We start from the raw sequence: 13,255 nt of genomic DNA on the forward strand, positions 1-13,255 counted from the left end.
TTGCGCTCCCGTATGCCTTCGCATGCGGTCCCGTATGTAATTCATTTCAATGAGCTGACTGGAGTGAAACGCTGACTCCGGGAGGCTCATTTTTTCCCCCATATGCGGTTTTCCACCAGACCTAAAATCGTAGTTGACCACGATTTTAGGTGCGGTGGGAAAACCGCATACGGGGCAAAACTGAGCCGACCGGAGTCAGCGTTTCACTCCGGTCAGCTCATTGAAATGAATTACATATGGGACCGCATGCGAAGGCATACGGGAGCGCAAGTTTTCAGCTCCCCCTGCCGTATGCGGTCCCGTATGGGACAAAACGTAGTGTGAACCCAAGCTATGCTGTCATGTTACCTCAGAGGCTCTGGTCCTTCTCAGACAACAGAATCCTATTCACTACATCGAACAGTGAATCACCATGCAGAGAAGTAGCTGTGAGGAGTGTGACTAAGTTATGTGTCCGCCAGGACTCTGCACATTAGGTAGACACAGACACATACGCTATAACTACCAGGTGAAGGCCATACTGTGTATGGACAAATATTTAAAAATTGATAGATTTTTTTTTTTTACACATCTACTTTTCAATGATTACTTTTTTTTATTTTTTATTGTTGACTCTTTTCCTTGTAATTATTTTACTGCGAATGCATGAAAATCTAAAATGGATATGGTAACCATTTCCAGACCGTGCTTATTACCCCCCTTTCCTGGCCAGACAGATTTTCAGAATTTGAAAGCTATAAAGCTGCTTGTTCAATTTAGATAATTTTTGTGCCTTTTTCTCCCAGAATGCATAGTTCTTTATTTCTATTAATTTTTTTTGTGATTTGGGTAAAATATAAAGAAATAAAACTGAAATAAATTTTTAGTTAATTTTATTTCTATTTATAACATGAAGTGATGCTTAAATAATTTGTTAAATTGTTTCCAATTTCTGTTACAGTGATTTCTATATAGGGGTGGGACAAAAATTTAGTTTGGGCTATTTTTTTATTATCCCATTATCTCATACCCCCCCCCCCCATCCCCCCCCCCCCCCCCCCTGCAATAAGACATAAGGGGGACATTTTGACACAACTTTCTTTTGCCTGTTTTCCTCATTAAGCGGGACTAACTTAGTAACCTAAGGTACATGGGGAATACAGCACCCTGAAACACTGCAGAGGTGATCTGGGTCTGCTGGGACCCAGCAGATCCTGCAGAGGTGATCACATGAAAGTTAGCCACGGAAACTGGAAGCCATATTTGCTTCCTGCTGAGCTGTATACATAGAACTCATTGAGCGCTTTGTATACAGTGATTAGGAAGATAGAGAATGGTAAAGAAAACCTCCCTACTTCTCTCTGGAGAGCCTGACGATCACTGACAGCCGTCTCTCTTTTCCTGCATTGACACAATCTTTGTGCCACTGCATAACTATGCAAGAAAGTGTCAGGATTATGTTTATAGAGACTATTGCCGACTACCCAAATATTTAAAGTCTACAGGAGATCACCAAATAATTAAGAATATGGAAATGTTAGGCTTTACTTTTCCATACATTTCTCTTTGATTCTAATATTAAAGGGAATATTTAAGGCTTGTAGTGCAGATGACACTGATGAAAATGACGCTTACCGATCTTCGTTCCATGCCTCTGTTCTTCGCTAATCCCTGATCATCTGGATATTCTAATGATCCTGCTTGGTCCTGGCTGGCATCTTAATTTTAATGCCTTCTCTGCTGCAGAACGGAGCTCCATCCTGCAGCATAACGTAGGGCTGGGCGGTATACCGGTTCATACCGAATAACAACATTTTTGGGCTGCACGATATGAATTTTTCCCATACCGCAATACCGAGTTGGCTCCTCCCCCTTGGGAATGAATTATCAGCCCAGCGCAGCGCTGTCCCCACATCGGGGAACTAATCATACGTGACCCGCCAGTGCTGTTCTGCTCCCCCCCCCCCCCCCCCACCAAATTATGTTACCTGCCAGTGCTGTTCTGCTCCCCCCCCCCCCAATTATCATCCCAGCGGGGTACTACTCACATATGTCGACCGCAAACACTGCCCTCCTCCTCTTTGTTGGGGGCTGCCGGCGCTGGAACTCACTGTACGCCAGTGGTCTCCAACCTGCGGTCCTCCAAATTTTTGAAAACTGCAACTCCCAGCATGCCTGGACAGCCAACGGACATGCTAGGAGTTGTAGTATTGCAACAGCTGGAGGCCCGCAGTTTTGAGACCACTGCTGTACGCTGTATCCCTATGCCCGGGCTGCAAAAGATAAAGAAAATAAACTTTAACTTACTTACGACGGCCTTACGCTGGGGACTGGAACGTCGGACTGCAGTCAGCCTATCACTGGCCGGAGCGATGTCCCGCCCCGGCCAGTGATAGGCCGAGCTCACTGTCATGTAAGAAGCCGGCTTCTTACAAGACAGTGGGCTGAGCCGTTATATACCGTGGAACCGCCATAAGTTACAAAAATACCATGATACACATATTTGGTCATACCGCGCAGCTCTAGCATAACGCATGTGGCTCTGACTTTTGCGCATGCCGAGAGAGGCATTAAGTTGCAGAGTGAAGCTCCACTCTCCAGCAGAGAAGGCTCAGCACAGGAGAGGAGGCGTTACAATGAATATGCTGGCTGGACCTCGCAATGCATCAGGGGCTTTGGAACGCCATCCTTGCAGCAAGCAGGATCATTAGCGTATCCAGAAGACCTGGGATTACAAAAAAAACAGAGGCTCAGAACGTGGTTATACTGATGACGGTATTTAAAAAATTTTTTTTTTACTGGAAAGAGCTCAGGCAAGCCCAGCCCATGTACTGGCAACCACTGCCTCTGTGCCCCACTTATAGTTCCTACCTTCTTTTAATTGACAGCCCTTAGGCTGCTTTATCATTGTTTCCCTCAATGCAAATCTCGCAGGACATGGCTGTCAATCTGGCAAAGAAAAACAGCTAGAAGTGAGAAAACAGGTGGCAGTTCTGAGTACATAAGCTGGACTTTCCTAGGTTCTTACTGTGCAGGGTATAGGACATTTGGAAAATTATTGTTAAAAGCCTTTTATAGTCATGTACTTTGTTTTACCACCAACACCCGGCTGACAGGTCAACTTGAAGTTTAAGTACAAAGTTTGCTTGAAAAAATTAGCATTGCATGTGTAGTATAATCCTTTAAAAATGTCTTTCTTTTGTAGATATTATCAGCCAGAAAAGCGTGTGCAGAAAAGTGAACGCAGAAAACTCTCCTAACCATCAGCCATTGCCAGAGTTTGTGCAAGATTGTTCACCGGAAGCAGAAAAGTCATCAGTCATTCGCTCCAGCTCACCGGTTTTCCCTCTTTCACCTGAGTCTAGAGCCAGGTAGGATACCGTAAAGTGTCTACCTAGATAATCTTTGTTGCAAATTTCTGAATTGTAGTTTTTAATGCTGAACATCATTCTCCAAATAGGGTTCTAAACTAGACAACAACCAAAGTGAGATGACAGTAACAAGTTGCTGATAGCCCTGCCTTCTTGCCTGTCTTTGTAAATGATTAATGTACAGATAGTTCTGCTTCCCTATCTTTCCCTGCAAATGGTATAGATACAGACAGTGCACACTTTCTTTAAATGGTGTAGGCACATAATATTATCTTTCTTTGTAAACGATGAGGGCACAGATAGTACTGCCTCTCTCTAAGTGTAGGCATAGATTGTACTGCTTCCATGCCCACTTTCTGTAAATTATGTAGTACAGATAGTAGTGCCTCCCTAATTTATCCTATAAGCGATGTAGGTAATAATAGTAATGCTGCACAATACTGCTGTATTGCCTTTCTGTCCATTCTCTGTAAATGATGTTACAAATACAGTAGTACCTATAATGTGATGTTTTATGGTTAATAAGGGTCCTTGTTGCAACTCCAATAAAATGGTGTTAAAATAGTTATAATGTATCAACATACAAATACATGAAATTTGAAATATAGCACAATATGGAAAAGCTACTTGCAGCTGAATATTCAGCAAATATATACTAGAGGATCAATAATGATCATGCATTTAAAGCGGTATTCCAGGAAAAAAAATTTTTTAGATCAACTGGCTCCAGAAAATTAAACAGATTTGTAAATTACTTCTATTAAAAAATCTTAATCCTTCCAATAATTATCAGCTGCTGAAGTTGATTTGTTCTTATCTGTCTGGAAGCAGTGCTCTCTGCTGACATATCTGCTTGTCTCAGCAACTGCACAGAATAGGTTTGCTATGGGAATTTACTTCTACTCTGGACAGCTCCCGAGACACGTGTCATCAGAGAGCACTTAGACAGAAAAGAACAACTCAACTTCAGCTCATAAGTACTGAAAGGTTAATATTTTTTAATAGAAGCTCTCTCCTGCAGCACCCCATCATCTCTCCTGCAGCACCTCATCATCTGCTGCATGGAGCGAACTTCGCTCTGTGCTTGATGACTAGCGATGCAGGGGCCGAACTATTGAGACATCGACCTACCCCCTAGTGACATTAAGGCCCACCCCCTCAATGCAAGACTATGGGAGGGGGCGTGGCAGCCATCACGCCCACTCCCATAGACTTGTATTGAGGGGCGGGCTGTGATGTCACGAGACTCCAGTCCCTGTATTGCCCGTCATCATGCACGGAGTGACGTTCACTCCGTGCAGCAGATGACAGGGGGTGCTGCAGGGGAGATCGCGGGAGTTCTCAGCAGCGGGACCCCTGCGATCAGACATCTCATCCCTCATCCTTTGGATAGGGGATAAGATGTCTAGGGGCGGAGTACCCCTTTAACTTTCCAGCACCAGTTGACCAGGACTTGTCTAGGCAATGTGTAAGCAACCCAGCTCAAGATGCAGTGGGGAGTACAGCCTGCCATGGGGACTAGTCTATAGAAGCCTGATGGGCAGTCTTTCCTTATCTTGAGCCCAGCTGCTTACACAGTGCCTGCTCTTAATGCTAGAAAGCCATTTGATCAGATTGCAATTCAGAAGCAAATTCTTATTCCTTCTTATTTTAGTTTTTTATGTTAACTTCTATTTTTATTTTCATAATTACAGATTTATTATTTTTGATGATGTATAGCAAAAATAGCAGCACTCTGGTCTAGATGACTACGTGTTACGTTTCAACTGACGTGTCAACTGTCTCTCACGGTCTTTGTCAAGCAGAGACCGGTACAGACTGTTGAAACGTCGCTGCATCTGATGAATAAAGCCTGAACAGCTACTGTTTCTGTTGTACTGGTATGTATGGGAGCTCTGACCTGGGCTCGACCAGCTTGCACCCGCATTAAAGGGGTATTCCAGGCAAAACCTTTTTTTATATATATCAACTGGCTCCGGAAAGTTAAACCGATTTGTAAATTACTTCCATTAAAAAATCGTAATCCTTCCAATAGTTATTAGCTTCAGAAGTTTTCTGTCTAACTGGTCAATGATGATGTCACATCCCGGGAGCTGTGCATGATGGGAGAATATCCCCATAGGAACTGCACAGATTCCGGGACGTGAGTCATCAGAGAGCAGTTAGACAGAAACAACAACTCAACTTCAGAAGCCAATAACTATTGGAAGGATTAAGATTTTTTAATAGAAGTAATTTACAAATCTGTTTAGCTTGCTCTTTCTGAGTGTTGCTGTGTAAGAGGGGGCGTGAAAGAGGAGTTTCAAAAACTGGAGTTTGAAAGCAGGAGGTTGAGATCGCTGTGAGTTTTAATTTTTGAACCCACAAGGTCTACAAAAAATTTTAAGTGTAATTTTGACTGTCTGTTTTTTCCTATACATTTGTGAAATCCCCATAACTAGATGGCCTCCATGTTGGAAAATGCAGTCCAATGTACATCCTGTTCAATGTATGCAATCCTTGAACAACAGTTTGAGGGTGCATATTGTTGTGCAAGATGTGTGCTAGTTGTCCGTTTGGAAGCCCAGATCCTGCATCTAGAGGGGCGACTGGCAACAATGAGAAGCATTAACAACATGGAGAGGAGTCTCCTGCTCACTGAGCAGGCACTCTCGGGAATAGAGGTGGGGGAGGACAGTGGGACGGAGTTGCAGGACAGTCAGGCAGTTAGCTGGGTTACAGTTAGAAAGAGGGGTAGGGGGAAAAGTGTCAGGGAGGCTAGTCCTGAACTGGCACACCCCAACAAGTTTGCCCGCTTGACAGATAAGGGGGATGCCATTACAGAGCTAGCAGAACTGCAGCAGGATACCGCCTCTGACCGCCAGGGGGGTGTCTGCTCCAGTAAGGAGGGAGGGAGGAGTACAGGGCAGGCCAGACAGGTACTAGTGGTGGGGGACTCAATTATTAGGGGGACAGACAGGGCAATCTGTCACAAAGACCGGGATCGCCGAACAGTGTGTTGTCTGCCTGGCACACGAGTTCGGCACATGGCGGATCAGGTTGACAGGTTGTTGGGCGGGGCTGGAGAGGACCCAGCAGTCATGGTACATATTGGCACCAATGGCAAAGTAAGAGGTAGGTGGAGTGTCCTTAAAAATGATTTCAGGGACTTAGGCCGCAAGCTTAAGACAAGGACCTCCAAGGTAGTCTTTTCTGAAATACTACCAGTACCACGAGCCGCACCAGAGAGGCAGCGGGAGATCAGGGAGGTAAACAAGTGGCTCAGAAGCTGGTGTAGGAAGGAAGGGTTCGGGTTCATGGAGAACTGGGCTGACTTCGCTGTCGGTTACCGGCTCTACCGTAGGGACGGGCTGCACCTCAATGGGGAGGGTGCAGCTTTGCTTGGGGAGAAGATGGCTAGAAGGGTGGAGGAGTGTTTAAACTAGGGACTTGGGGGGAGGGAACCTACAGCAAAGAGGGGGAAGATAGTGTAGATAGAGAGGTGGGAATTATAAATGTACCTGGGGGTGGAGCGGAGGGAGGGGTTAGAATAGTTAATAGGAATAAGCTTCATAGGAAAATAAAACTTACACCCTTGAATCCCATTAACCCCAATAACATAAAGGATGGAAATGTAAAGTGTATGTTCACAAATGCCAGAAGCCTAGCAAATAAAATGGGGGAGCTTGAGGCCTTGATACTGGAGGAACATATTGATATAGTTGGGGTCACTGAGACATGGCTGGACTCCTCGCATGACTGGGCTGTCAATCTGCAGGGGTTTACATTGTTTCGCAAGGATAGAATGAACAGAAAAGGTGGTGGAGTCTGTCTGTATGTAAGAAGTGGTATGAAAGTCAGTGTGAACGATGCCATAGTGTGTGATGATTCTGAGGATGTGGAATCATTGTGGGTAGAATTACAAAAGGAGGGAAATACTGAAAAAATTGTATTTGGTGTAATCTACAGACCCCCTAATATCACTGAAGAGATAGAAGTTCGGCTTCATAAACAAATAGAGAGGGCCGCCCGGGCAGGTACAGTGGTAATAATGGGAGATTTTAATTATCCAGATATAGATTGGGGTCCGGGGTTGGCTAAAACTACAAAGGGGCGACAATTCCTAAATTTATTGCAGGATAATTTTATGGGCCAGTTTGTGGAGGACCCAACAAGAAGTGATGCCTTGTTGGATCTGATCATTTCCAACAACGCAGAGCTGGTTGGTAATGTAACTGTGCGGGAAAACCTTGGTAATAGCGACCACAATATAGTTACTTTTGACTTAAAATGTAGAAAACAAAGACAGGCGGGGAAGGCAAAAACATATAACTTTAAAAAGGCAAACTTCCCTGGGCTGAGGGCTGCACTACAGGACATAGACTGGGGGGAGGTGTTCTCAAATACTGATACAGAAGGTAAATGGGACATCTTTAAATCAACTCTAAATAACTATACAGCTAAATATATACCAAAGGGGAACAAATATAAACGATTAAAACTAAATCCTACATGGCTGACACATGATGTTAAAAGAGCAATAAACAACAAAAAAATAGCCTTCAAAAAATACAAATCTGATGGGTCAGCTATAACATTTAAACAGTACAAGGAGCTTAATAAAATCTGTAAAAATGTAATAAAAACAGCAAAAATTCAAAATGAGAGACAGGTGGCAAAAGAAAGCAAAACTAATCCTAAATATTTTTTTAGATATATAAATGCAAAAAAACCAAGGACAGAGCATGTAGGACCCCTTAATAATGATAATGGGGAGGTTGTCACAGGCGATCAAGAGAAGGCGGAGCTACTGAATGGGTTCTTTAGTTCTGTATACACTATGGAAGAAGGAGCTGACATTGGCCAGGTCAGTGCTGGTAACACATCATGTAATGTACTGAACTGGCTTAATGTAGAGATGGTACAAGGTAAGTTAAGTGATATAAATGTAAGCAAATCCCCAGGGCCGGATGGACTACACCCAAGAGTTCTTAGAGAGGTAAGTTCAGTAATATCTGTACCCCTGTTCATGATATTTAGAGATTCTCTGGTGTCTGGTATTGTGCCAAGGGACTGGCGCAAGGCGAATGTGGTGCCAATCTTCAAAAAGGGCTCTAGGTCTTCCCCAGGAAACTATAGACCGGTAAGTTTAACGTGCATTGTGGGTAAATTGTTTGAAGGACTTATAAGGGATTACATACAGGAATACATAGGGGATAATTGTATTATAAATGATAGCCAGCATGGGTTTACTAAGGATAGAAGTTGTCAAACCAATCTAATTTGCTTTTATGAAGAGGTGAGTAGAAGCCTTGACAGAGGAATGGCTGTGGATATAGTTTTTCTGGATTTTGCTAAAGCGTTTGATACTGTCCCTCATAGACGTCTGACAGGTAAGTTAAGGTCTTTGGGTTTGGAAATTTTAGTTTGTTACTGGATTGAACACTGGCTCATGGATCGTACCCAGAGAGTGGTGGTCAATGATTCGTACTCTGATTGGTCCCCGGTTATTAGTGGTGTACCCCAAGGTTCAGTACTGGGCCCGCTGTTGTTTAATTTATTTATCAATGATATAGAGGATGGTATTAACAGCTCTGTTTCTATCTTTGCAGATGACACCAAGCTTTGTAGCACGGTACAGTCTATAGAGGATGTGCATAAGTTACAAGATGACTTGAATAGACTAAGTGTCTGGGCATCCACTTGGCAAATGAGGTTCAATGTGGATAAATGTAAAGTTATGCATCTGGGTACTAATAACCTGCATGCAACGTATGTCTTAGGGGGGATTAAACTGGCAGAGTCACTGGTAGAGAAGGATCTGGGTGTACTTGTAGATCACAGACTACAGAATAGCATGCAATGTCAGGCTGCTGCTTCCAAAGCCTGCAGGATATTGTCATGTATCAAAAGAGGCATGGACTCAAGGGACAGGGACATAATACTCCCCCTTTATAAATCATTGGTACGGCCTTACCTGGAATATGCTGTTCAGTTTTGGGCACCTGTCCATAAAAGGGACACTGCGAAGTTGGAAAGGGTGCAGAGACGCGCGACTAAACTAATATGGGGCATGGAACATCTTAGCTATGAGGAGCGATTAAAGGAGTTACAATTGTTTAGTCTTGAGAAGAGACGTTTAAGGGGGGATATGATAAACGTATATAAGTATATTAATGGCCCATACAAAAAATATGGAGAAAAACTGTTCCAGGTTAAACCCCCCAAAGGACGAGGGGGCACTCCCTCCGTCTGGAGAAGAAAAAGTTTAGTCTCAAGGGGCGACACGCCTTCTTTACCGTGAGGACTGTGAATTTATGGAACGGTCTACCTCAGGAACTGGTCACAGCAGGAACAATTAACAGCTTTAAAACAGGATTAGATACATTCCTGGAACAAAATAAGATTAATGCTTATGATGAAATATAAAATCTCATCCCTTCCCCAATATCGCGCCACACCCCTACCCCTTAATTCCCTGGTTGAACTTGATGGACATATGTCTTTTTTCGACCGTACTAACTATGTAACTATGTAACTTTCTGGAGCCAGATGATCTATAAAAAAAAGTTTTGGCCTGGAATACCCCTTTAATACTTTGGAGTGCTGTTCTCCTTCAAGATATTACTTTCTTTATGTTTACATTATGGCACTTTGTCTCTGAACCTATGTTTGTATGTATGTACTGTGTTTGTGTATATATATATATATATATATATATATATATATAATATATATTGTTATTCAATCTAGATGTGCAAATATTTTTAGGGCAATATGACAATTTTTAATAATTTAATACTACCTACAGAAGCCATGTATACAGTATCCATACATTGTAGGTTATTTTATTACATACTTTTTTTTTTTTTATCTATATTTATCTCATGCTTCCCACAGTATCTGGCAGTAAAGCGACAATGTGACGTATTAAGCTCTGGCCCCGATCTTCCATGTGTCGGGGCTCAATACGTTACATTGCCGCACAGCCAATCATTGGCGGGACACCGCTACAGCCAGCGATTCGCTGTGCTGCAATGTGACAGATTACTTGTGGTTCAGGCCCCATGAAAGTGATGGCAGGTTCTCTTTAAACTTTAGACTGGGGCAAACATGTAATTTCCTTTTCATTTTTATCTTAGGATACATCTATATGGATGGACCATGTGGTCTTCTTTTGTTGTCAATCTTGTGTGTAACTTTAAGTATCATAGTCACAAGGAGCCAGACAAATGACAATCATAGAGTTTGTATGGCTGATATATAGCTGCTCTAATAAGAGCATATCCAGTGAACTCCTCTCTTATCTGGTTTCATCCAAGCAAGAATTTGGATTCCAATTTTCCAGTTTGAGTTTAGTCTCCCGCAGATCCAACCTTTATCTTTTATTAAGCAGCTGCATAAAAAGGCAGACTTAAGTTGAAGGGCAGCAAGAGGGAAATGTAATTTCACATTGACTTATTAAATTAAAGATCGGAGCCCAACCTGGCTGAATTGAAGATGTTTCCTCTGAAGATTGTTGTGCTTGCTGCCAATCCTTATATATATATATATATATATATATATATATATATATATATATATATATATATGCATGCATATCCCTATGTCTCGTAAACTTGGTACACTCTATGAAGGAGATATATCAAGGAATTTAGAGGGGTTTTTTTTTCTTACAAAAGTTGCACGTGTGACTTTTGTGGGTAAGCATAAAATACCAATATCAGCCCTACCTAAGCAATTTTCAATTTTCACTTTGCAGTGATCAGGAATTTATCAAGTGCAAATGTCGCACATAACCAAAAACAAGTCACCAACCCCTTTAAAAAGTTGCAATTGTAAGCCAGGTCAGACCTGGCTTACAAAACTTGCTTTTGACAGCATTTTTAAAAAGTCGTATAAAAGTCGGAACTGCACTAGAGGAGGGATCGATGGATGGGGACCAGTCTGGAGAGGTATTTGCACCACGAGAGAATCTCACTAAGCTACTTTTAAACCTTTTAGATCTATCTACTCACTTCCTTGTCTTTCTTTTCAGTTCTTCTCTCCTCCTCTCTCTCTACCTTCCTCCCCCTCGGGTCACTTCTCGACCTGCTTGTCTTCTTCTGCCTATCTTCTTCCCTCCCCTCATGCACCTACCACTTTCCTTCCCTCTTTCTCCTCTCCCTTTCTTCTTTCCCTCCCTCCCCTCCCCTTTCCCCTCCCCTGCCTCCTCCGACCCTTGCAACCTTCTTAAGCTCAGACTTGCTTCCGATATGCATCTGCTTCATTTCTATACTCGTTAAACGACTAAATACAAGTGCTATATATGTTGATTACTTAATGCCTCAGTGTTACGTGCTGACTTAGATGGAGTTTCTCTCTCATGACTGCCACTGCCACGGACATGAGTAGTTTCTGTTTGATTGCATTAATTGTGGAAGCACGTTTTGGATACCATGAGGCGATGCTGTAACAAGTGCCTATAGTATACTACTCTTGCTTAGCTCGTTATCTCCAATGCTGTATGTGCCTTTACTCGCTGGCAAGACTTTCTCTTGCTTCTTTGTCATTGTTGTGATTGATACTTACTTAATAAAAATGTTATTCTGTAAAAAAAAAAGTCGGAACTGCAACTTTTATGCGACTTTGTGTGTAGCTTCGCTCCCTGGCCACTTACACGCATCTACCTCCCGCCCACTAGCTGGTGCAACTACAACTCCCAGTATGTCCTCACTGTAAGGGCATGCTGGGAGTTGTAGTCCTCCAACAGCTAGCAGGTGGATGGTAGATGCGGACAGCCGGCCAGGGAGCAGAGCCGGCTCGCTCACAGAAATATGAAAGTACGGCACTGTAATTTCATATTTCCCGCCCGGAGCCCTGATCATGGCTCAGGTGGGAAATATAAAAATAACAGTGCCATACTTTCACATTCCTGTGAGCCGGCCAGCTCCATGCCGCCAGCCCACTAGCTGTTGAAACTTCAACTCCCAGCATGTCCTCACTGTAAGGGAATGCTGGGAGTTGTAGTTGCCACAGCTAAGGGGTGGTAGATGTGGGGGGGGGGCCACTGGCCAGGGAGCAGAGCCAGGCGGCTCACAGAAATGTGAAACTACGGCACAGTAAAGGGGAGACATTTTAACACCAGAGTGCCTCCAGCTGTTGTTAAACTACAACTCCCATCATGAGAGTTGTAGTTTAGGAAGAGGGAGACTCCAGCTGGTGCTTAACTTGAGGCTCACAGTTCTAAAATTACAACTCCCATCATTCCTAGACAGCTATAGGATGGGGTCGGGGGGGGGGGGGGGGGGGGGAGGTGTAGTTTAGCAACAGCCGGAGAGTCCCTGTTTGGGAAACCCTGCTTTATGGGCGTTCTCCCCAGGGGAGAACACCATAAATGTGCTAACCATTTTCTTGTGTTTTCTTTTTTTTTCTTTTCATTTCAGATCCGAGTATGCAGAGGATTACGGCGGATTCGAAGGGCCACGACGATGACCCACATTTTTGTTTAATGTTAATAAAATGATTAATGAGGGCTTGTGGGGGAGTGTTTTTTTTGCAATAAAAGTTTTTAAAACGTGTTGTGTTTTTTAATTTACTTTACAGGCTTAGTAGTGGTAACTGTCTTATAGTCTATGTCCATTTCCAAGACAGGGCTTAGTGTTAACCCTAATTACAGCTAGCGCTAACCCCCAATTATTAACTTGGTACCCACCGCCACAGGGTTGTGGGGAAGAGCAAGTACCAGCAGGCGAAGCATCATAAATGGCGCTCCTGGACCTAGTTGTTAACAGGCTGGCGTTATTTCGGCTGGGGAGGGCCAGTAACAGTAGTTCACGCCCACCCTAGTAACCTCAGGCTGTCGCTGTTTGGTTGGTATCTGGCTTAGAATGAAAATATGGGGAACCCTATGCGTTCCCCCCCCCATAAATAATTAAATAATAATA

General features: G+C 43.3%; 1 protein-coding gene across 9 annotated transcripts in view; it reads left to right on the forward strand.

Annotated features, from left to right (window-relative positions):
- Positions 1-13,255, forward strand: part of RAD18 (RAD18 E3 ubiquitin protein ligase) — a 577,293-nt gene that overhangs the window by 376,648 nt on the left and 187,390 nt on the right. For 8 of the 9 annotated variants that reach the window (XR_008845017.1, XM_056524992.1, XM_056524991.1 and 5 more), the window contains one exon: positions 3,185-3,350. Coding sequence is in view for 8 of the 9 variants with exons in the window: in XM_056524992.1 (XP_056380967.1) it covers positions 3,185-3,350 (166 nt within the window). In the remaining variant the exon portion in view is untranslated. Of the gene's footprint in view, positions 1-3,184; positions 3,351-3,439; positions 3,567-13,255 lie in introns of those variants that run through there. The other variant, XM_056524993.1, reaches the window with a different exon arrangement.

The sequence above is a fragment of the Hyla sarda genome, chromosome 6 (assembly GCF_029499605.1).
Source record: "Hyla sarda isolate aHylSar1 chromosome 6, aHylSar1.hap1, whole genome shotgun sequence".
Lineage (NCBI taxonomy): Eukaryota > Metazoa > Chordata > Amphibia > Anura > Hylidae > Hyla > Hyla sarda.